Source organism: Gracilinanus agilis, chromosome 2, assembly GCF_016433145.1.
Source record: "Gracilinanus agilis isolate LMUSP501 chromosome 2, AgileGrace, whole genome shotgun sequence".
In the NCBI taxonomy this organism is placed as follows: Eukaryota; Metazoa; Chordata; class Mammalia; order Didelphimorphia; family Didelphidae; genus Gracilinanus; species Gracilinanus agilis.
The window spans coordinates 323,886,197-323,912,030 of NC_058131.1; the positions used below are offsets into that span (position 1 = coordinate 323,886,197).

Here is a 25,834-nt window from a genome sequence, read left to right on the forward strand (position 1 = left end):
CCTTAGTCTAAACTCCTTATTTAGTAGATGGGAAACTGAGGCACACTCAGAAAGGAGATTAACTGGCAGCTGCAACCTAGTTTTTCTGACTTTTAATCCAGTGTTCCCTATAGCCTACCTTTCTGATCTGACTCTAAGGTCTCCTTTACTTCCTCTTTTTTTTTTTAACCTTTACCTTCTGTATTAGAATAAGGCTAGGCAATTGGGGTTAAGTGACTTACCCAGGGTCACAGAGCAAGGAAGCATCTGAGGTCAGATTTGAACTTAGGTCTGCCTGACTCCAGACAAGGCACTCCACCTTCTGTGCTGCCTAGCTGCCCCAGATCCTTTTTACCTCTAATATTGAGGCAAGGTTTCATGGAAGAGGTAAGATATAACTGGACTTTGAAGGATTGTTGGAATCTGGGTTAGTGAAGACATCTAGCCATTTATGTAGCCCTTTCATAACTTTATAACCAACAGCTCATTTAAATTGATATAATAGTACTAAGAGGAGTTTCAGCATCCCAGAGTTGGTTTTCATAAAATAATATACTTTAAAATCAAGAAAGAGGGACATTGTAAAAATCTTGTTTAATAAAGAGCCTACTGTGACATGTTGCCCAGAAGTTTCCTTCTCTTCTGGTAAATCTTAGAGGGAAGTCTAGACCTATGGCCAAAATTTCTGCTCTGAGTGTGAATGTGGGAGGAAATCTCCAACTCTTCCCTCCTCTCCCCCATTCCCTAGAAAAGACTATTTAGATGTTCAGTCCACCAGCTTACCAAGGGATGGCTCTCTAGGAATGAAGGAATTTTGCGTTGAACATTAATGAATGAAGAATGAAAGTGTATCTTTGTTGTTGTTGTTTTTTATCCTAGGGGTGGTGAAAACTGATGGAGAACCTCTCTCTGGAACCAGAGATCCAAGATGACTGTGGGCCGCCCAGGGCAGCAGGTGCTCCCACAAAGTCCAGAAACAACTTCAAAGACTTGATGGTCAAGCTGACAGAGGGCCAATATGTGCTGTGCAGATGGACAGATGGACTATATTATCTTGGAAAGATTAAAAGGGTAAAACTTGGCACACTCCAGTCCCCAAGACCCAGAGCCCAGTCCCTCAAAATCAGATTCTGAGCTCCAAAACCAGAAAGGGGAGAGGATTGCTGGGAAATCAATTAATCAGCAATTTGATTAAATCATTCCTAATTCCTTATTATCCATGAGAGGTCCCCATAGCTGGAATAAGAATAAAGTAGAACAAACCTAGGTTGTTTATAGTTTTGTACGACTTAGAACTAGAAGGAACATTAGAGGTCCAACCCTCTAGTTTTTTCAAAAGCCCAGGGAGAGAAATTGCTTTCTCAAGATCATAGAGGTAGTAAATGTAAGGGTTGGGAATCCAAACTAAGTGTTCTAACCAAATCTAAGGCTCTTTATACTGTAGAAGGATATCTTTTAGGATAAGATATCTCATCTCACTGGCATAGTCACTTTTTTACCTTTGAGAAGGGAAAGACCTCTGTGGAGAAGATGGAAGAAGGCTTCAATGCCACGGAGAGGATGCCATAATCTATTATTCCTCAGAAAGTCATTGTGAAAATATCTTTCTTATATTTTGACAAGCCCCTCATTGATCAAAGGACAGAAATGTGGCTCAACAGTGAAAATGTGCAAGGAAGCTGAACAGAGAAGTTGTATCAACTGAGGATGATATATCTGAGGAAGTCTTGTATTTGCTTTGGGTTCTTGATGTATCTTTCTAAAGAAAAACCCATATTCTAGGTGTGAAGCTCTCCAGGTTGGAATAATCCACAAATCAGCCCATCAGATAGAGTATGGTATAGTCAAATATCAGAATATAAATTGAGAAATCCTGTTCCTACTTCAAGTCTTTTCTGCTGTGTGAGTCCTAGTTATAGACTTGGCAGAGTCACCCAGAAATCATCTTGATCATTCATATCCTTCTTCTAAATCATTTCAGATTTCTTGGTACTATTTTGTCCAAGGCACCCTTTTGCCTGCCTTTTAGAAAGTTCTCTATCAGGAAACACTTTTTGAGAGCTAGTTGAAATCCCATTTTCTTGGCTAAGCCTTTAAGGTAATCTTTTTAGTCTATACACTGAGCCTTACTAAGGACCAGTGGCAAAGACAGCATAGCATACTGAAGATTGTACTAAATTTGGAGGTAGAGGACCTGGGATAGAATTCTTAATCTGCTGTCAACTCCTTCTAATATTGTCAAATATTTTCCCTCTCTGCCTTTCATTTCTTCATCTACGAAATCAAATGATTTATAAGGTCCCTTCTAGCTCTAAATTTATTTATTTATTAACATCTTTAAAAAGTAAAGTTTATTAATGAAATCATTTTTTAAATTTTTTAATTTTTTAGAATATTTTTCCATGGTTACATGATTTATGATTTTTCCCTCTCCTCTAAACACCCCCTCCCAACCTCCCCATAGCAGATGAGCAATTCCACTGGGTTTTACATGTATCATTGATCAAGACCTATTTCCATATTATTGATAGATGCACTGGGGTGGTCGTTTAGAGTCTATATCCCAAATCATATCCACATCAACCCATGTGTTTAAGCAGTTGTTTTTCTTCAGTGTTTTTGCTCCCACAGTTCTTCCTCTGAATGTGGATAGCGTTCTTTCTCATAAGTCCCTAAGAATTGTTCTGAATCATTGCATTGCTGCTAGTAGGGAAGTTCATTATGTTCAATTGTTCCACAGTGTATCCGTCTCTGTGTATAATGTTCTCCTGGTTCTGCTCATTTCATTCCACATCAATTCCTGGAGGTCATTCCAGTTCACATGGAATTCCCCTGGTTCATTATTCCTTTGATCACAATAGTATTCCATCACCAACAGATACCACAATTTGTTTAGCCATTCCGCAATTGAAGGACATCCCCTCATTTTCCAATTTTTTGCCACCACAAAGAGCGTGGCTGTAAATATTTTTGTACAAGTCTTTTTCCTTATTATCTCTTTGGGGTATAAACCAAGCAGTGCTATGGCTGAATCAAAGGGCAGACAGTCTTTTATTAGCTCTAAATTTATTAAGCTTATTATCCTTATCATCCATGATTCCTTCACTACTTATTCTCCAATTGGACTGAAGCATTGGAAGCCAGCTCAGTTAGGATACAAATGTTCTCTGGTGGTGATACTGTGAACTATTATCAACTAGTTGCCCCTTTGAATGAGTGTTTCTGTGGCAAGTCATGATCAAGAGCATGGATCTGAAGGCAAGGGACCCAGACTGAATAAGTTCAGAGAGAAGAAAAAAAGAAAAGGAGACCTATTCAGGTCAGAGCAATTAAGGAGGGAAGACATGGATGAATCCAGGGCTAGGGCAGGACTTGAGTCTTCCTGGATGCTAGGTCCAGCTCTGCTGCTTTCTAACTCTCTGACATTGGGCCAGATACTTAACCTCTTAGAGTTCATCACAAGGACTTAAACAAATATAAGTAATTCTTATTAAGGGGCTCAGAGCATATGGAAAGAGAGATAGCTTTGTAATTGAGAAGACCAAGATTCAAATATTTCCTGATTCATACTAGCTATGTAGCCCTGGACCTCATTTAACCACTCAATCCCCCAGGCAAAAATCTCTAATATGATAAATTAAAGAAGAGTTGTCAGTCTGCATTAGTAGAGGAAGTTTTCATACATGGAGGTCCCTATGCCAATGAAATCACAAATTCAGACTTCATCATCATCATCATCATCATCATCATCATCATCATCACCATTGTCATTCTAAGGCCAAGTATGAAAGCAGAAGATTCCCTAAGATCATCCTACCTAAGATCAACCTGGGTATACTTGGCAGTTTTGCCTGGGGCTCTCTCTGGTGGGTCTAGACCCTCACTTCTAGTCCCCTTTCTAACCACAGGTCAGCAGTTCCAAGCAAAGCTGCCTTGTGACCTTTGAAGATAACTCCAAATACTGGGTCTTATGGAAGGATATCCAACATGGTGAGTAACCTGAAAGTTTTTCTGTTAGCCCCTGGCCTTCCTCTGTGGACTGATCTCCCAGGATTTCAACTAGGGTTTCCCTCCTGCATTTGTCCTCCCACCTGACATCTTGTTCAATCCCTGGGGTTTTAGGATCATAAAACATAGAATGTTATAGCTAGAAAGAGTCTTATATAGCTAATTCACCCTACTTGTTTTCTCATGATGAGGAAACTAAGGCCTAGAGCTAAGCATGTTATATAATAAGACTAATGATGATAATAATCATCATTATTAAAGAAGTAGAAGCTAGAAGAATGGATGGATCCCTAGACAGGAATTCTGAGCCTGAGAGCCTTCCTCATTTAATGGGTATATATCTAGGAGCTTCACAGGAACAGTAGCACTGAAAGTGAAGAAGTCAGAGGGTTTGCCTAATTGAGGTAGGAGAAGACCTGAGCAGCCTCACTGAGATATATAAAGCTCCATCCCTCCTTCATTCGTTCAACATATACTTACTTGCTAAGGGCTGATTATTCAATTCAGATCACCATGAGGAAGATCATCACCCCGAGCAACACGAAGATTTAGTTTTACATTAGGAAGCTAGAATGGTAGGAGGAGAGAGAAGAGACCGAGCAAAGATAATTCAATGCAGATACTGTCTGATATTGCCTGAGATGCTATGGTTGATGAATGGTGTGATGTCTGGTTAGAGATAGAATGTTAGGTTGGGAAACGATCCAAAAGATGATCTGATGACTTCTAATGCTCTTAGTGATGGAATGGAAAGAGCATTGAATGTGAAATTCAGAAGATGGGTTCAAATTCTAGTTTTACAACCTACTATCTGTGTGACCTTGAATAAGTCACTTCCCTCTTCTGAAATGTGGGAATTAAATAAATTATCACTGAAATTCCTTCTAGCTCTAGATCCTATGATTCCTTCCATTTTATAGTGGAAGAAACTGACACTCAAAGAGAGGAACTCATTTTCTCCAGGATACAAATGAAGTCAGTGCTAGAGACATGACTCCAAACCAAATGTCCTGGTCCCTTAACTGAATCTCTTTCTGCTAATCCATTCCACTCCTAGCTAGTCAGGCACATCAACCTAGGAATCGTATGGCTTACAAAATGTACTAATGGGGGGACTAAGCAAAAACACAACCCCAAAAAAACTGACCCTGAACCACTGGCCAGTTGTTAGCAGGTCCAGTCAGATTCTGAGTGAGTAGAGGAGTGTCTATCTGAAGAACATGGACTTTATACAATCCCTAAGGCCCTAGGCAAATCACTCAACCATATTTGTCTCAATTCCCCATTTGCAAAAAATGAACTGAACAAAGAAATGGCAAACCACTCTAGTATCTTTGCCAAGAAAAAAACAAAGTTTTCATGACCCTTTAAAGGGTCACAAAGAGTTGGATAGGATGGAAACTATCAAACAAGAAAGAAACAGATAATCACTCAACTCAAGAAAAAATCATTTCCCAACCCTTGATCCTACCCTTCACTATCTTACCCCACACCAAAGTTTTTTGCCTTTTTTTTTTTAAATCCAAAGTAATGTTGTTCTCTTCATGTGACTGTAGCTTTTGGAGCTAGAAATAATCTTCAACATCATCTAGTCCAGTTTCTAAACTATACAAATAAACTGAGGTGAAAAGAAGGCAAAGTTGCCAAAGCAACATGTCTAAAGTTTCCCAGCTAGTTAATGACAGGACTGGACAAGAAGGTCAGTCTCCAGGGGTCCCTCAGAGAATCAAGGATTTTATTTTATGTTTTCTCTTTTAAAAAAAAACTTTTTTCTTAGAGTTAATACTAAGTATTAGTTCCAAGGCAAAAGATCAGTAAGAGCTAGGCCATTGGATTAAGTGACTTACTCAAGATCACACAGCTAGGAATTGTCTGGGCATAGATTTAAACCTAGGATTTCCCATCTCTAGGCCTGCCTGTCTATCCACTGAGCCACCTAACTACCCCTACTTTTTTTTTCTTGATAAAGGATACAGATTCATATTATCTGTTCATTTGGAAGTATAAAATAATGCGTTCAAATAAAAAAAACAGATAAAGAGAAAAGACCATTCTTTCCTAACTTTGTCCCAACACTAGAAGTTCACCCTTGACCTTGCCTTTGCTGGGCAGTTGCCTAGGACAAAATGGAGTGGACTTAGTAGATGTAAGGTTGAGCAAATTTGACCCTTTAAGAGCTTCAAGATGATCTAATCCAACTTCACAATGAGAAAATTGGGGCATTTTTCCTGAGTTGTTTTTAATTTAGCATTTATAGGAAACAGGAGTTCAGAAAATACAGTTTAATGCCCTCAGAACCTGAATCTTGAGTTATATCTTCCCTAAAAGATTAGCAGTTCCTTGAGGGTTTTAAAGTTCCATAGCTCCCTAGCAGAGAGCCAGGCTTCTTTTGGTTTCTCTCTTGTCCCAGGGATGGGCATACTTTTAAATGAAAAAATGGGTATTCATTTCTCCATTGTGAGAGCCAATCTAATTTTCAGTTACTTAGAGCCAGATGATTTTGTTTCTATTCCTGGCTCTGCTATTTATGTTATGTGACCTTGAACCAGTCACTTCCATTCTCTAGGATTACATTCATTTCATTTTGTAGGTGGAAAACTAAGCTCTTTGAAGGCTTGGTCTGTTTCATTTTTATCTTTTTAATTCTAGTGTTTACACAAGATATGAGCACAAAATAATTTTTAAAATGAATCAAGATAACGGGTTTAAGAGTTGGAAAAGACCTTAGAGACCATCTGGTCTAACCCCCTCATTTTACAGATGAGAAAACTGAGATCCAGAGGGATACGTGGTTTGCCTGAGGTCCTATAGATGGTAGGATTGGGATATGAACTCAGATACTCTTGACTCTAAATCCAATACTCTTTCAATTGTACTTTGCTGGTTAGATTAAACCCTGTCTAAGTCCCTTTTATCTACATCATTCTGAATTTGCTCTAACATTTGTATTCTAAGGTTCTTTGCAGTTGGAACATTGATTCTCAATGGGAGATTCTTTGTCCTTCATTTCCTGACTCTTCACCGTTATTTTCTCTTTTAGCTGGTGTTCCAGGCGAAGAGCCCAAATGCAACATCTGTCTCGGAAAAACATCTGGGCCCCTGAATGAGATTCTCATCTGTGGAAAGTGTGGTCTTGGTGAGTGACAGAGCTGGAGTCAGAGCTGACAAGGGGAGCAGAACGAGGTCAAATATGGCCTTGTTGAGGATAGAGGGAGCACTCCCTGTAGCTCAGGCCATTCTTTCCTAACTTACTACAAGTCCACCCTTGACCTTGCCTTTGCTGGGCAGTTGCCTAGGACAGAATGGGGAAGACTTAGATGTATAACCTTGAGCAAATTAGATAAATTCTTTGAACCTCAATTTCCTCACATGTAAAATGGGTATAATCATATTGGCATTACCTCTCTCACAAGGCTATTGTAAGAACAGGGCTGTATAAATATTAAGTAGCTACATAAATGTGAACCATTCCAATTGATGACTACACCCCTGACAGGCAAGGTAAAAGAAGAATATACAGAAAGAGACAGGGGATAAAAACAGGTGACAGAATTACAGATGAGTCACATTTCTATAGTATTTTCAGATTTACAAAGCACTTTCTCTGAACAATCCTTCAAAATAGATAGTACAAGTATTTTCCCATTATTCAGAAAAGAAACTTGACACTCAGAGGTTCAATTATTCTCGAGTCACACAGCAAGTAAGTGCTAGAGTGAAGGATTTAAATCCAGGTCTCCTGACATGACATCCAGTGTTCTGTGGTGACCTAGTCCTGGCTCACCTAGGACTGAGGTTGCCATGGTCAGTTCTAATCACTTACTCACATTTCTCCATTTGGTGTAAGACCTCCAGCTCACCAAACAGGTCCCTGTGCTGAAGCCCCAAGATAAGTCCAACCTCTCAGTGAGCTCTCCTGCCAGCCTGGCAACAACCTCAAGCCTCCCATGCCCTCTGCTCCTTCAGAAGGCATTGAAAGCTACCACCAATATGCAGATCCTACTGAAGAAAGGAGATCTCTCAGCCCCAGGTCACCCACTGCTTCCAGGGCATAAGCAAGGGCATAAGATCCAGAGCGAAAAGGTTTTCCAGAGGCCATTTAGGCCAAGGGGCCACAAAAGATGTTCGTTCCGAGGGCCAAATCTGCCAACTGTTTTTGTATGACTTGAAAGGTTTTAAAATGAAAAACCATTCTTAGCTCTCAAGAAGTACAAAAACAGATATTCCAGTTTTATAGATGAGAAAATGGACCGAGAGAGAGAGAGAGAGAGAGAGAGAGAGACAGAGCCAGAGACAGAGAGACAGAGACAGAGAGACACAGAGAGAGAGAGAGACAGAGAGAGAGAGAGCAAATGACTTGTCCATGGTCATACAGGTAGGAAGTAAAGTAACAAAGCCAAAATTGAAAACCAGGTCCTCTCATTTTAATTCTAAACAAATCCTCTTTTGACTATGCTATATTGTCTCAGGTTAGCCCTAGGAGAGAACAGAAAGCCGAGGAGGTGGAGGTACCCATAGGGAGAACATTTTAACAGAATAGAGAAGTACCAGAACTTGAGTCATTGCCTAAAAGTCTCATAATGGAAGACTTGGGCTCCTAGGGAGGAGGCATGGACATGGAAGAGATAGAAGGAAAAAAGAGGAAATTCTCCCCCTCTACCCCATTTAGCTGGTCTTGGCTCTGCCCCCTTTCCTTCCTGCCTGCCTTCCTTAGCACCAGCTTTGGGCCCTCTTGAGACATTATAGGTTGGGTTCTCCTGAAGAAAAAACTGAGAACTGGCCACCTAGGATGTGAGGTCCTGGCTATCAAGGTGTGAACCAGCTTCTTCAATCTTTTTCCTTTCAACCCCTTGCCTGACTCGCCCTGGCTATTCTCTCTGGCTGTCTGCTCCTAAGCAGAATGTATCTCCCAAATCGTAGCCAGATCTCACCAAGCCCCAGGGACCTGGAGATGACATTGAGATCTGAGGTAGAGCAACCTGGGTGAGGAGAAAATACCCAGAACATAATCTGGTGACTCTGTGTATATATGGCTACATACATGTGTATGAGGGTGTATATATATGAGTAGGCTTGTGTGTATGTAAGTGTATATACAAATGTGCATGGATCTGCGCTTGTACTGTGTGTGGTGAGGGTGTGGAGGGCAGAAAATTGGAACAAGTGTGGGTAAGAAGGTGATAACCATCTACTTAATTTGGAAGGATATTGCTTACCCACTGCCCAGAAATGGGTGAGGTGTGAACTGAGTGGGATTAATAATTTCTGGCTTTGTCCAGAGAAGCCCCAGAGTTGGGTTCTAGCTCATCATGGTAGCCAGAGCCTCTGTTCCCAGAATGGTGGTTCCATGAGGAGCTGCCAGCCCATGGATTCCAGCTCCTTGGGGACACTCTCTGCCTTTGCCCCTCCATAGGTTACCATCAACAATGCCATATCCCCACTGCAAGCAGCACTGAAGGGCCCCTGCTAACACCATGGTTCTGCCGACGCTGTATCTTCGCTCTGGCTGTTCGGGTGAGCCCTCAGGCCTCTCTTCCTCTCAGTCTTTTCCTGTTTTCTCTCTTTATTTTCTTCCCCCACTATAAAACCAGAGGGTTGAGCTCTTTCTCTAGGCTCTGACATTCTATGTTCTAAAGTTCTCTCTGGCTCTGATATTCTTTAATTCCATATTTTCTCTTTCCCAGTCTTCTCTTTTTCTGTCTTTCTCTTCTGTGGTCCCTCTCAAATACCTTTTCTCTCTTTTTCCCCTTTCCCACACACAGCGTTGATCTGTGACACTGGTGATTCCCAGACCCCAAGTCTCATTCTTATCATCTCCTCCCCAGATAATCTGGCTCTAAAAGAAGAGCCAACAACTTTTGGGTGGGAATGAATTAACCATTCCAGCTGCCAGCTTTTGAACCACATCTCTTTTATCCATGTACCAATCTCTCCAGGAGATTCCTTAGCATTATTAAGTTCCTCAAGAATGCGGTACTCCTAGATGGCTGGATTGTCCCATCTTCTGTAGGAAGTTTTTTCCTGGTGTCCCCTACTGCTCCGAGATTATCTTCCATAGTACATTTATAGTTGTTTGCATGTCTTGTCTTCCATTAGAATATGAACTTTTCAGGGCAGGGACCCTGTCTGTCTTTTTTTGTATCCCAGCACTTAGCACAGTATCTGGTACATGGTAAGAATTTAATGAATGCTTATTACCTAACTGACTGACTGACTGGCTGACTGACTGACTGACTGACTGACTGTTCCATACATTTGCTGTTGACACACTTGCTAGGGAGGCTCTGGGTTCTCTTAGAACCCTCTGGGGTCCTTGGAATGATTTGTATGCCTTCTCCCCATCTCCTCCCCAGAAAGGTGGTGCGCTGAAGAAAGGAGCCATTGCCAAGACCTTGCAAGCAGTGAAAATGGTACTCTCTTACAAGCCGGAGGAGCTAGACTGGGACTCCCCACATCGGACCAACCAGCAGCAGTGTTATTGCTACTGTGGAGGTCCTGGAGAGTAAGGGCCTGGCCACCTTCCTGGTGACAGCTGGGATTATCGGGAATTTGGGATGGGACTCATGGAGGAGACCTAGCATAAAATAACACTTGGTTGAACTTAGAGCCACAGGTGTTGGCCACCCAAATGCAGAGAAAGAAGGGTTAATGACTGAGATCTCAGGAGGTGCTAGTCCTACTTGTCCTCCGCAGTGGTCAGACCCTCTCCAGAGAATTATTCCAGTCCTTGGCTTCTGAATTCTAATAATCTAGAGTCTCTCCACAAAAGAGCAAGTAGAATGGGTTGAGGACAGAAAGAGGTCTAGAAAACATGTGACATAAGGAAGAGGAAGTCTACATCACTGGAAAGCTAACACCTAGAACAGAAAGTTAATAGAGTCTGACCAGGGGAGAATCTGATTCTGACTGTTTGGAGAACAAGATCAAAGGCACCCCCAAATCCTGTTTTCTCTTTCTCTACCAGATCATACTGACTCTTTTCCCAAGATATTTTTTTCTTCCGATGGTTAGGGAGGGATAGGAACTGGATCTACTTCTATAGACCTTAGTTCTACAAGAATATGATAACCTGAACTGGTTGTTGGAGGAAAAAAATGTAATGAACACATCAAACAAGTATTAATTGATCATCCATAGGTATGCAGGGGCCTCTGCTAACAAGGTAGTGTGTCTTAAGGAATAGAATACAAGAATCTAGAATTGGGAAGAACTTTGAATCCTACTTCTTACCCTAATTGTGTGCCCATTGACAAGTCACTTCTGAGCCTCTTTCCTTACCTGTAAAACAAGGATAACGCCAATACCCGTAACATCTCCTCACAGTCTTGTTGTAAGGCTCAAATGATGTAATCTTAAAGCGTTATATGCAGTCGATTTATGTTGTTACTTTCAGAAAGTAGAAGGATTGTAAGGAAGTAGCACAGAACCTAAATTGAAGACTCAGACTCTTAGAAGAGACCCTATAAGACCCATAGAAACGTTAACCTACGGGACACTGCAGTTTTAAACCTCAGCTGCATATTGTCACCTAGAGAGAGAGGAAAAAATGAAAAGATTGAAGCCAAAGAGATCTGGCTTCTATTCCTTGCCCTATCACTCACTTACTCTGTGACTCTAGGCAATTCAATTCCTTTCTGTGTCAGTTTATTCATTTTTCGAATGGGGTTAATGATATTTATGCCACCAACATCAATGGGGCATTATGAAAAAATCAGATGAAATGAACAGAAAAGTGCTTTTTAAAAGTATAAAGCCAGGTAAGATGTTAGCTTGTAAGAGTAATTATTATTGCTTATTATTGTATTCCCAAGAAAATTGCCTTGGCCCTCTCCTCGGAAAAGGTATCTCTTTGAAGAGAATTTTGGTTACCAAAGCTTCCTGGTATAGATTGGCCGTGTATTACCCAGAAAGGAAGGAATTAAGAAAAGATTTTTGTTTGGGGTTGGAGAAAGAAAGGTTATCCCTGCCCTCACAGCCTTGTCTTTCCCTCCATCCTCCCACCTTATTCCAACTCATCCAAGAGGCAAAAAGCAGGAGGCTAAAGTTGACGTGGGCTTCTTCTCTTCCTAGGTGGTACCTAAGAATGCTTCAGTGTTACAGATGCAGGCAGTGGTTTCATGAGGCCTGTACCCAGTGCTTGAATGAGCCCATGATGTTTGGAGACAGGTAAGAGTTTTTCTTAGATGATCCCTGCTTGCCCCGCCACGGCAGTGAAGGTCCTATATGTTTCCTCCTTTGTGTGCTTCTTTCTCTGGGCAGTTGTGTCTGTGTATGAATGATCTCTGCTTTTCCCATATGGATGTATTTATTTCTCTTTGTACTTTGTGTGTTTATGCCCATGCAGCACTGTGTATCTGCATATCTATCTGTGTATGTATGTATGTCATTGCCTATTTGTGTGATTATTTGTGCGTGTGGTTTCACAAAACATGAACTGTCTTCTCTATGTTCTAACTCGGCAGCCAATCCCTGCTGGAATTCAACAACAGAGACTGAGTGGGAGCTGATTCTAAGGAGAGCCATTAAGTCAATGTGTAGAACTTGTTGATTCCTTGAGTATATTCATTTGAAGTTTCCAAAAAAAGGCTACTCTGCCTCATCTTTTTTTCCTCTGACTAATTTAATTCCTATGAGGCAGCTAAGTGCCTCAGTGGATAGAGTGCCAGACCTGGGGACAGGAGGTCTTGGGTTCAAGTGTGGCTTCAGACACTTCCTTTCTAAGTCAGCCACTGCCTAGCCCTTAGCACTCTTCTGCCTTGGAACCAATACTTAGTATTGATTTTAAGACAAAAGGTAAGGGTTTTTTTTTTTAATTAACTTCTGCCTCCTTGTTCTCAAAAGTCTTTGGGGGCAAGAACTTTTAGATTTCTGAGCACTCTTGGAGCGGACTACTGGTGCTCAGAATGCCAGTCAGCCCTTGCTGACTGGAGGAAAAGTCCCAATGGACTTTTGAAAACATGAAGCAGGGGTTAGACTGAAGGAGCTTGGTCAACTAGTCAGTCAACTAGTATTTATTGAGTGGCTACTGTGTGCCACGTACCATTCTAAGTGCTGGGGATATAAAGAAAGGGGGGAAAAAACTAATCCCTGGTGTCAGAGTTCAGTCTTCTGGGAGCCCATATGCAAACAACTGTATGTGCACCAAATATATTCAGGATAAACTGAGGTGAGTCTTAGAGGGAAGGTAATCTTAGGATTAAGGAGGTCTAGGAAAGGCTTCTTATAGAAAGGAGGACTTTAGCTGAGACTTGAAGGAAAGCAGAAATGAAAAAGGAGAGCGTGCCAGATCAGATACAGATTCTTAGATGCTCAATTCTGCACTTTCTCAGCTCTTCCTTACCCCGTCTCTCCCTTTTTCTTGCAGGTTCTATGTGTTCTTCTGCTCAGTGTGTAACCAGGGCCCAGAGTATATCAAGAGGCTACCTCTAAGATGGTGAGAGTAGGGTGTGGTTGGGTAGACCTCAGTTTCCCAAGTGTAAAATGGGGAAAACAATAGCACCTACCTCCCAGGGCTGTTGTGAGGATAAAATGATAAAATAGGATTATATTTGTAAAGTACTTTGTAAAGTTTAAAGCACTGTGTAATGCTAACTATTGTTATTGTTAGTCTTATTAATTTGTGGGTCAGGACAAACTTAGCTTTCTCCTGGAGAAAAAAAAAAAAAAGATACCGTCTTTGCCTTTATCCCCTTCTTCTGGCTAAGATGTTCCCATCAATACTCCGGTTTAGGACATGACACATTTCTCCTAGTCTCTCTCTTGGGAGTGGGCACGGGCCTGAAAGGATAATCCAGTTCTAAACCTTTTTCCTTCTATCCCCAGGGTGGATGTGGTTCACCTTGCCCTCTACAACCTGGGGGTACAGAGCAAGAAGAAATATTTTGATTTTGAAGAAATCCTAGCCTTTGTCAATCACCACTGGGATCTTCTTCAGCTTGGCAAGGTACCAGGGTTGGGGATGGGAAAAGAGAAGGCAAACAGTGACTGGGATGTGGGACAGAGAATAGAGAAGGAAGAAAAATAATGTGTTGGGAATCAGTCTGCTAAAGCTGGAAACAACCCAAGAAGAGAAAATGTCAGAATTCTAAGAGGATCTTAAAGAGCAGCTACTCCAACCAGTTCTTTTCACTGTGGAAGAAACAGAAGCCTATCAAGGAGAAGTGACTTCTTGCAAGCTCACACAGCTAGCTAGTAACTGATCCAGGACCCTCAGTCCAAGATTCTTTCCATTGCATGTTTGTTAAGTTGAAACAAAAAAAGAATGTAAAGTTCAAAAGACTGTTTACGACCCAGAGATGCCAGTTTCAGGAAATGATCCTGCTAACCCAGTTCTGCCTACCTTCAGTGGTCTGGGAGGGAGTCTGGAGTCCACAAGGAATGAAAAGAAGTAGCGTCTGAGCAGTTCAGGGAACTGCTCTTTTCGCCCGAGACCGCTGGGTTCTGGGGGAAAACTGAGGCAAGATTGCTCCCTGCTGGTTAAATTTTGAATAGCATGTTTTGGTGAAACTTCTGAATCTTTTTCATTATTTTGCTATACATCAGTGGTTCCCAAACTTGTTTGGCCTACTGCCCCCTTTCCAGAAAAAATATTACTTAGTGCCCCCTGGAAATTAATTTTTTTTATTTTAATAGCAATTAATAGGAAAGATAATGCACCTGTGGCCATCGCCGCCCTCCTGGATCACTGCAGCACCCACCGGGGGTAGTGGCGCCCACTTTGGGAATCACTGCTATATATTATGAAGTATTAGGGTGCTCTCAATTGATCCGCACAGCATCACTGAGGCTCAGGGACTTACCCAGGTCCATACAGCTAATAAACAGCTGAGCCAAGGCTTCTCCATCCATCTTCTTAGCTTCAGTTCCAAAATACTTTATAAATCAAGTGGATCCTATAAGTAGCCCTGTAGTAAATATAATGCAAAGACTAGTACCCTATTTTACAGATGAGAAGACCATGGCTCTGAGACATTAAAGCTTAGACATCTAGATCTGGAAAGGTTTTTCTGAGATAATTTAGTCCAATCCCCTTGTTTTTACAGATAAGGACACTGAGACCCCAAGAGAGAAAAGTGACTTATCCAGTGTCACGTGGCAGAGTTAGGACTCAAATTCTGACCTAAAACCCAGGCTCTCTCTCTCTCTCTCTTTTTTTTTTGTCTCCCCTCTGACAAAAAGCACTGCTCTAATTGTCAGCTATAATCCCTAGACCAGAGATCTAATCAGGTCTCTGCTGTCACTGCCTAGTTAACAGGGTTCAAGGAACTCCATGCTTTCCTAAAAGTTGAGGCTGGAGTTAGTGCTTAGGGATATACCTTGAAGCAGTAGAGGGGAAACAACTTGACCCCAGCCTAAGACTTTGCAGGTGTCCCATGCTGAAGGCAAATGTTCCCGTTTCTCCTTGAGATCCAGAATTGTTTCATTTTAGTCTTTGTGACTCTAGCACCTTGGGGCAGTACCCGGCACATAGTAGGTGCTTAATGTGTAATTGAATTCCTTCCTCAGCTGACCAGCACCCCAGTGATAGAACGAGGACCCCATCTCCTTAATGCACTGAACAGCTACAAAAGCAGGTGAGTGGGGGACGATAGTGGGAGAGACCAAAAGAACCCTAAGGCTCTTCCTGCCTCTGCATCTTTAGCTGTGTCTTTCCCTCCTCTCTTCCCCAAATCTGCCCGACACCTCCTAGCTAAAAAAAAAAAAAAAAAAAATGCTCTTTTCTGCCTTTGTTGTTGTTGTTGTTCAGTCTTTCAGTCATGCCCTACTCTTCGTGACTCCATGGATGATAGCTATCCTTGGGATTTTCTTGGCAGCATATTGTGGTTTGCCATTTTCTTCTCTAGTGGATCCTTTTGTCATGCAATAAGAGATTAAGTGGCTTGTCCAAGATTCTGAGGCTGGATTTGAACTCAGGTCTTCCTGATTCCAGGTCTAGTACTCTATCCCCTGAGCCACCTAGCTGCCTCCTCCTTTCTGCCTATATAAATCTAGGCCATTCTGCCTATATAAATCCAAATTATCAAGGGCAGCCAGGTGGCTCAGTGGACTGAAAGCCAAGCCTAGATGTGGGAGGTCCTATGTTCAAATGTGGCCTCAGACATTACCTATGTCTTCTGCCTTGAAATCAAAAGTGGTTTTGATTCAAAGATAGGACGTAAAGATTTAAGAAAAAAAATAAATCCAAATTAACTTTCTACACCTTCCCGAATGACCTCGAAGTTATAGAATGTAGAAATTAGATTAAGACCTTAGAACATGAGACATTAGAGCTAGAACAGGTCTGAGAGGTCATCTCTAGTCCAGCCCTTCATTTTTTAGATGATAATGATGATAATTCACATTGATGTAGCATTTTCTAAATCGATAGCTCATCTGTGAGAGCATCCATCCTCAAAAGGAAGGGACATCCAAAATGGAGCAGGCTGAATTGTTTTGGGGAAATTGAGGAACGCTTTTAGTGATTTAAGCTTCTACCTGAAACAAAGGATCCGCTTTCTAACATCCACTCCAGTGATGCTCTAGGGCTGTAAGTCATGATTATGTTACTGGCTCTGAAGAAGTATAGCTGATGGTCATCCAAAAGGCAGTGAACAGAGAGGCACATGCTGAACCTGAGCAGTTTGGACCTGTCACCAGCCAGGAGTTCCACAAGCAGAGATGTCCTTAAGAAGCCATGTAAGCAGGAAAGGTGTGACAAGAGGGAGGACTAACCAGTGGTCAGCCTGTGTATCCTCTAGAAACCACATTTGGAGAACTAAAGGCTACACATCCTTTCCCCTCACCAAGTTCAGTTGTTTGGAGTATTTATAAGTGGAACATGAACAAGAGTTACACAGAATGGGAGGACCCAGATGAATTGTGATCTCTCCTGGTAGGAGTGTGGTGGTGCGCTGGGTAAAGCACTAGACCTGGAGTCAGGAAGACTGAATTTAGGGGTCAGCTGGGTAGCTCAGTGGATTGAGAGTCAGGCCTAGAGATGGGAGGTCCTAGGTTCAAAGCAGGCCTCAGACACTTCCCAGCTGTGTGACCCAGGGCAAGTCACTTGACCCCCATTGCCCACCCTTACCACTCTTCTGCCTTGGAGCCAATACACAGTATTGGTTCCAAGACAGAAGGTAAGGGTTAAAAAAAAAAAAAAGACTGAATTTAAAATCCAATGTCTAATCCTTCTTAGCTATGTGACCTTGTATAAGTCACTTAACTTCTCTCAGCTTCACTTTCCTCATCAACAAAATAGGGATAATAATAGCACTTGCCTTTCAGAGTTAAAATAAGTATCAAAAAAATCATTTGTAAATCGTTTTGTAAAACTTAAAGCACTACATAAGTGCTAGTTATTATTATTAATTGTATCATGGATGGAAGGAACTATCCATCGAGGTCATTCGATCAACAACTCTTTCTTGAGTACCGACTATTTGCCAGGTACTGGGCAGAAGGTACTGGAGCTCCATCAAAGACATGAAGTATACTTTTTCAGGTTTACAAAATACATTGTTCAAAACAGCCCTGGGTCTGTTAGCTATAACAAGTATCAATAGAATCCTCATTTTGCATCTTGGCAAATGCCCAGTAAATTCCCAGTTCTTTCAAACTTGGGCAGGTAGATAACACAGTGAATAGACCATCAGGACTAGAGTCAGGAAGACCTAAGTTCAAATCCAGCCTCGGACACATACTAGGTTGAATGACCTTGGGCAAGTCACTTAACCCTGTTTGCCTCAGTTTCCTCATCTGTGAAATGAGTTGGAGAAGGAAATGGGAAACCACTCCAGGATCTTTGCCATAAAATCCCCAAATGAGGTCATAAAGAGTCAGACCTGGCTAACACAACCAAACAACAACAAAGTTCATCTGACTTTCAGTCTAGTTTTCTCTTCATCATACTAAACTGCCTCTCTTCCCATTTAGACCTTGAATCTTAGGATGGTGGTATCTTAGCATTTATCTACTCTAGCCTCCTGCAAATGCAGAAATGTACAAAACTATAGATGAGCCCTTCAGCCCCGACCAGACACTTCTAATGATGAAGAAATCACTTCTTCAGGAGGCACCCAGTTGCCTTCAGAAATGACTATTTTACTTCCTTACACCAGACCCAAATCAACCTCTCTTTCTATAACTTCCCATCATAGGTTCTAGTTCTCCCCCTCAAGCCAAGCAGGATAGGTTTAATATCTCTTCCACATGAAAATTACCATAGATTGTCCTTGGGACCTGCAGAATATCTTGTAGCCTTGGGGAGGCAGTATGGTCCAGTGGAAAGAACACTGGATTTGGAGCCAGAACCTGGATGAAACTCCTGGTCATGGCCCCTTGTTATCTCTGACATCAGGCAAGTCTCTTATACTCTCTCAGCTCTTTGCTTACTCATCTGTAAAATGGCAATATTAGACTAAATAATCTCTAAGATTCCTTCCAACTCGAAATCAATGATTCTTTTTTTTTATGGTATCTTTTTTTAGCCCTTACTTTCTGTCTTGATAACAACTGTAAGACAGAAAGAGAAGGGCTAGGCAAATGTAGTTAAGTAATTTGCCCAGGGTCACACAGATAGGAAGTGTCTAAAGCCAGATTTGAACCCAGGTTTTCCTTACTCCAGGCCTGGAGCTCTATCCAGTGAGCCACCTAGTTCCCTGCTGTTTTTAGTGTCTTAATTTGTTCTTTCTTGCATTTAGCACAATTCTTGGTATATGGTAGGTGCTACATAAATGCTTATTCCCAACTGGGGGTGGGAGGGAGCTACTTTCCTTGCAGTCTGAATGTTCTAATCTCCTTATCTCCTTGAAGGGCACAGTGTCTTCTCTTACACGTTCTTGTAGGATTGAGCCCGAATTCTTGATAAACTTGTTAAAGTGAACATTAGGTGAGGGGGAGATTGGAGACATCATCACCCAGTTTCCTTAGGCACTTATCTTTGTTTTGAGGACTCCCTAAGATAATTCCTGGAATCCTTTCCAGGCAGGTTGTTTAACAAAGTCAACCAACTTTTCAATTTAAAACAATTTTTAGTTACCTGCTATGTCTAAGGAACTGCAAATACAAAAATGAGAAATTGCATCATTTCTGCTTTTAAGGCATTTACTCTCTAAAAAGGAAGATATAACAAAGACACAAAGGAGTAAGATACGTGAATTATAGGACGAGAAATTATTACTCAGTAAACTCCATGAAGGCAGGGTCTGGCTTAGGTAACCTCTTCATCCCAGTGTTCCACATATAGAAAGTACTTAATCCATGTTGAAGAAATGAAAGAATGTGATTGGGGTGAAGGTGAGATTCAGCCATAATGCTAGAAGAGGGCAACTTCTTGCGGAATAGAGTGACCAAGGAAAGCTTCAGTGAGGAGGTAGGGCTTGAACTGGACCCTGTAGGATGAGTAGGATTTAGCTGCTTAGAGGAAAGAAGATCCAGGCATTCACTAGAAGCCAGTGAAAGGAGCCCTGAATCTGGAGTTGGGAGGTATGGAATCATGTTACATCTCTTCCACTGCCTACTTTGGGGGCCTAGAGCCACTTTAACCCCATAGCCTCAGTTTCCTCATCTTATAAAATTAGGCTAGACTAAGTGACCTCAGGGTTTTCTTCCATTTCTAAATCCATAGCAAGAGCCAAGTTTTGGGGGATAGGATGTCAGGGGTGAGGTATAATAAGAAATAGTCATATCTTCTAGGAAGTTCTCCATGATTTCCTGGGCCTGTGATGACCTTCTCCACTTAGACCTCACTGTAGAATTTTCTTTGTACCCTTTTAGTGGTCTTTGCTATATAATGCACATTATAATACATGTTTCTGGTTTTGTGTCATTGATCCTATTGATCTGCAAGTTCCTTGAGGGCAAGGACCATACCTAATATAAACTTTATCTTTTTTATACAGTGGCTGGCACAATATTCTAGAGCAGAGATTCTTCTTTTTTTCTGATCTGTTTGTTTATTTTGGTTTTTTTTTATATATTTTATTTTACCAATTACATGTAATAAATTTCCACGTTTTCCCAAGTTATATGATCCAAATTGTCTCCCTCCCTCCCTTCCCTCTCCCTTCCTGGGAACTGCCAAGCAATTCAGTCTGGGTTATACATGTATTATCTTGCAAAACTTATTTCCATATTTTTGTGAGAGAATCATCTTATAAAACCAAAACCGCACAATATATACCCAAATAAACAATAAAAAATTGTATGCTTTCATCTGCATTCTGAGGCCAACAATTCTTTCTCTGGAGGTGGAAAGCATTCTTTGTCATAAGTCCTTCAGAAGCGTCCTGGGTCATTGCATTGGATGAGAGTAACTAAGTTTATCACAATTGATCATTCCACAATATTACTGTTACTGTGTACAATGCTCTCCTGGTTCTGCTTATTTCACTTTACAGCAGAAATTCTTCATCTTTTTGGTGTCATGAAAATTTGGGGGTGGGGATGGGCTGGTGAAACCTGTAGACAGAACAATGTTTTTAAATGCATATGATACATAGAATCACTTTTAAAATGCAGTTACCAAGATTTTTTTTTTAAATAATAAGTTCATGGTGGGGGGTTAGCTAGGTAGCACAGTAGATAGAGCACCAGAGTCAGGAGAATGGGTTCAAATTTAGCCTCAAATACTTCCTAGCTCTGTGACCCTGGGCAGGTCATTTAACCCCAATTGCCTAGTCCTGACCACTATTCTGCCCTGAAATTGACTCTTAGTATCAAGTCTAAGGAAGAAGGAAAGAGTTAAAAAAAAAAAAAACAAAAAAAAAAAAAAAAAACTCATAGACCCAGGTTAAGAACTCCTGTTCTATAGAAAGAATAGATGCTTAACAAATGTTTATTGTACTTTTACACCTGATAGGGTCCTCAGTTCCCTAGGAAAATTGAGGCTCATAATGGTATTGCGACCATCTCTTTTGGACCCAAAAGGTGTTTGGGTCTGGGGTTCAGATTAACCTCAGACCCCAGAGATAAGGGGCTGTGCTAAGTCTCGAAGCATTTTCTCTGCCCTTTGCCCACTGCCCCTCCTCAATGCTTGCCTTAATGCATGGTGTTATATACATGAAGACTGTTTAATAAATGCTGGCAATTTTGCATTTGTCCTTTTAGGTTTCTCTGTGGCAAAGAGATCAAGAAGAAGAAATGTATCTTCCGACTGAGGATCCGGGTCCCTCCTAACCCCCCTGGTAAACTACTGCCAGACAAGGTGGTGTCCCTGAAGGAGAATGGCGGCACCTCCTCTGACCTACAGAAGAGAGGGAAGAGCAAGTACCAAACCAAGCATAGGTCAGTGCCCTAGAAGGGCTCCCCGCACTGGCCGAGGGGGCTGGAGCTGCAGCAGTGGTATTTCTGCCCTCAGATCCCAGCCTGAGAAGACAGGGAAGTACAGTAGACACTGAACTTCCCCTCCCTTATCCAGTCCCTGTTCTTCCATCCACCCTGAGACTCCAGCCTCAGCCCTTTGCCCAATGGACTCAGCTTTCATCCTAATCATGTCGTGCTGTCTTAAGAGTTTCTTAGGTCCTTCCACGCCTGTGTTCCCAGCCTTCTCAGGACCCCCATCAGCCCCTGTCTTCCACCTGCCTCTGATCCTACCTCCAGTCCTTATTCTGTCTCACCCCTGAAGCCACAGCCTCTCCATGATTCCAGCCCCAACTTTCCACGGTGTCATGCCCCTATCCTTTTCCACTGCTAAAATCTTGTGAGTCCAGCCCTTCCTCTGCCCATCTGCCATGATCCAAGCCCCTGACCTTTTCCTGTGATCCCTTCCCTTCTCCATGACCTGAGCCCCTGGCCCTTTCTGGCCAGTACTCAGTTCTTTCCACAGGATGGAAGGAGCTGAATCTTTGCCCTAGCCTCTCCCTTCTCGGATATCCAACTGCTCAGCCTCCCCACATTAGACTCCTATTCCCTTCCCCTCTTCCCCATGGTGAGGGGGAGAAGAGGGGAGGCTCACTCTCTCTCTCTTTCTCCCTTTTCTGTGTCCACAGTTCGGTGCCTCATGAACAGCAGAAAAGGCGAGTTGTTAGAAGAAAAAGATCAAAATTTTTGTTGGAAGATGCTATTCCCAGTGTTAGTTTCTCACTGTCTGTCTTATTCTCCACACCTTTACTTTCCTGGGTCTGTACAAACCAGCAAAACTTTATTTAAAAAAGAAATATACCTTCTCTTCCTCTCACCCCTAACTTTGGTGACCATCTATAACTCACCCTGTCTTGGAGAAAATCCCAGTAGCTTTGGTGAGAATAATGCCTCCTCCATTTATACAGTGCTTCACACTTCTCCAGGCACTCACACATGAGCCACCTCATTAGATCCTCATCAAAAGTTGTGGTATAATGATGGGAAGAGCCATGGATACGAAATCAGAATACTACCCGAGTTCAAATCCTGGCTATATAAACTCAGGCAAATCTCTTCCCCTCTCTAGACTTTGATTTCCTTGTCCATAAAATGAGAGTCTAACTAGATAATCCAACCATCTAGGACCATTTAAACTTTAAATTCTGGAACCTATAAGCCTTGTCTGAGAAGCATGGCAGAGATCGTTCATATTTTATAGGTGAGGAAATCAAAGCCTAGAGAGGGTATATAATATGTGCAAGGTCACCTAGTGGGCCATCCACAGTCTTGACCCAGAGCTCATGGGTGTTAACTCAAGCCAAGGGCTCCTTCCAGTGTTCTATTTTTTTTAGAACATTGCACCTCTAATGTTACCTTCTCGCCTCTGAGCCCTGGCATCTATGACCAGGGACCAGACTTAAGGAACAGGACATCTTCCCCCGTCAATTTCAGAGGACAGGGCAGCTGGAGGCCAAGTGGTCCTTTGCAATACCAAGTCCAAGTGGCTCAGAATCAGGTGAGGGATAACAGTGATGCTAAGACCAGGCTAGGTTCACCCATCCTGGGAGGAACTTGGAATGCTGCTTACAAAGTCTACTTAGTCATAGTGCTGAGAGATTTGTTGAGCAACTATTACGGAGCTCTTGACCCTCTTCTTCAAGGATGTAGTAAAAAGGGCACTGGACTTGTGTTCAAGCCTTGCCTCTGCTACATATTATAATTAAATGTGAGTTATTCATTTGATTAATCAATTTATTTAATTCTTATTAAATAAGCAAGTTATTTAATCTCCCTGAACCTCAGTTTCTTCATCATTGCTAAAGTCCCTTCCATTCTGAGTCTGGTACTTTGCCTTCACTACCCTGATGCTTAGAAGGCTCTGAGAAAGAAAGCAGTACATCTATTTAACAGTCTGTTCCTATTATGGGCAGAACTCTGTGGTTTTCCTGTTCCTTAAATCTGGTCTCTGCCTCCAGCAGAGAAATAAAGGTAAAGAAGATATAGTCCCTGCCCTATAGTGCTGATAGTCTAGGAGGAAATATGTTGAGCTTCCTGGGAAACCAGAAATGACCAATGTCACTAAAGCTACTAAGAGCCCCATGTTTCCAAAGCACTTTCATCAAAGTTCTCTCACAACATCCTAAGGTGGTAGCCCCATGACAAAGAAGGAAACAGAGACCTTAGAGAGGGCAAGTATGCCCAAGTTCCTACAGCTACTCAAAGGCAGAGTCAGGATTTGAACCAGGTGTCCTGACTCCACACCTAATCTTCTTTTCACTATACCTCAGTAGCTTGAACCAATCAAGAACTAAGTACTGGCATTATAAGAACTCACATCTCTCCAGTACTTTAAGGCATTCACTTTAAGGCATTTCTCTGCAACAACCTCAAGGGGTGGGTAGAAGTAGTATTCCTATTTTGCAGGCAAGGGAATTGAGGCTCATGGAAGTTAGTCACTTGACCAGAGCTGCAGCCCTAGGCTAGGGGTTGCAGAGTATCTAAGGGATGATGAGGATAGGCTTCCTGCCCTTACAGGGTTTATGCCATGACTGAGATGCAGGGCTCTCCCAGGTCTTTTGAAGGGAGGGAGGTTAGGAAGAGAAGAGGAAGGCTTTCTAAAAGAGGGTGGGGAAAGGGGACAGGCGAGTGCCAGATGTTCAGTGACTTTCTTCATCTTTCTTCTGTGCCCTTAGAGTGACTTCACTTCAGCCTGGAGTACCAATCACCACTTGGCCAGCATATTTGACTTTACACTAGATGAGATTCAGAGTTTAAAAAGGTAATTGAGGTGAATCCCCACCTCATACATTTGAACACACCAGATGGGGTGGAAGAGGGTAGGGAGGAAGGGAAGATGTTACCAATGCCCTTGACTAAGGCAGGAGACTAATGATCAGGGGATCTAGAGCTGGAAGGGAACTGAGAGATCATCTGGTCCCACGCCCTTGTTCTAAAGATGAGAAAACTGGGGACAAAGAAGTGCTGTGACTTGTCTAAGGATACACAGCCAACATCTGACCAAGCTGGAATTACATTCTGGGTCTTCTCTTCCAAAATCTAGTGTTCTTTCCAGTAGGTCATGTTTCTTGGTCATAAGGGTTGTTGACGGGGAGGTACAGGGTGGATAGGGTGGAGGCGACTACTTTAATAGAGAAGAAGGAGGTGACTTGGAGTCAGAAGCTACACAAAATGTGGGAGTTAGAAGACTTGCTCATTTGTGATTTTAGACTAGTCACTTCCCCTCAGTAGGCTTCAGCCTCCCCCTTCCTAAAAGAAGAAGACGGTTAAGATGATCTCTAATGATGCCTCAATGAAGTTTCATGAGCCCTTCTAGATCTAATGTTCTATGATCTGGATGGTGGCATGCCTTAGCAACCTTTAGTTGGCCAAGATGAGAGAACTGAGCTCCCACTTGGAACAAGGACAGTATTACCTTTATCCCCCTTCTCTTTCAGTGCCAGTTCAGGCCAAACATTTTTCTCAGATGTGGACTCCACTGATGCTGCCAGCACGTCTGGCTCAGCTTCCACCAGCCTGTCTTATGAATCCAGGTGAGCCACAGCAGGAGCCGTTCTGATGCAATGATCCCAAACCCTGGCTTTACCATAGTATCAATCCCATGGGTCTGTACTCTCTAGATTCTAATATCCTACGCTGTAAAGTCCCTTCTATCCCGAAATCCCCAGGGTGAGACTAAGCGTCTTGGGGGTGGGGAGTGGTTAAACAAATTTCGCTTCTTTATGGAGTAAGTATGCATAATGTGCCCTCAAACAGTCATAGCCCCTCTACCCCCTGAGTCTGACCCACCCAGCTCCCCATCCTCAGCTAGAAGTCCCATCATCACCTTCTACCCCTCCTGGACAGGCGGACTGTGGGCAGCCGGAAGAGGAAGCTGGCAGCCAAAGCATACACATCCCTAGGGGCGAAGCGACGGGCAACAGAGCCTGGTGGGCGCTGCACCTCAGACAGCAGTGCCGAAGGGGGCTCGGGCCCTGAGCGACCCGATGATGGCATTGATAGCCACACTTTTGAGAGCATCAGTGAGGACGATTCATCCCTTTCCCACCTCAAGTCCTCTATCACCAACTATTTTGGTGCAGCTGGGCGGCTGGCATGTGGTGAAAAGTACCAGGTCCTTGCTCGAAGGGTGACCCCTGAAGGGAAGGTCCAGTATCTGGTGGAATGGGAGGGGACTACCCCATACTGACTCAATGGTGGTGATGGGGAGGGGGGGTTAAGGGGGGAGCAGGAAGGCAGTCTTTAAAGGGTCTTGTTAACCAAAGGAGAGAAGAGGGAAGTCAATCCCAGGAGCCTACTGAGCTCTTGGGCTTCTCTCTATCCCCAGGGGCTTCAGGGAGATGGGATATAGGGATGCTCAGCTCTACAAGTTCATGCCTTTTTGAAAGGCTAAGATGAAAGCTCTGGGGTGGAAGCTCCCATTGAGTGTTTGACAGCTCCTAGCTAGGACTGACTTCTCTCTTCTCATATTCACTCCCTTTTGTGTCTTTAAAAAAAATTATTTTCTTTG

The 25,834-nt window shown here is 42.5% G+C and overlaps 1 protein-coding gene across 1 annotated transcript; it reads left to right on the top strand.

Annotated features, from left to right (window-relative positions):
- The first annotated feature begins 873 nt into the window (after positions 1-873).
- PHF19 (PHD finger protein 19) lies at positions 874-25,513 on the top strand. The gene is made up of 14 exons (XM_044659770.1): positions 874-1,050; positions 3,888-3,969; positions 7,028-7,123; positions 9,401-9,501; positions 10,341-10,489; positions 12,058-12,153; positions 13,352-13,420; positions 13,810-13,930; positions 15,493-15,560; positions 21,073-21,249; positions 21,954-22,035; positions 24,000-24,085; positions 24,762-24,857; positions 25,171-25,513. The coding sequence occupies exons 1-14, from the start codon at positions 874-876 to the stop codon at positions 25,511-25,513; spliced, it is 1,743 nt and encodes a 580-aa protein (XP_044515705.1).
- The last annotated feature ends 321 nt before the right edge of the window (positions 25,514-25,834 follow it).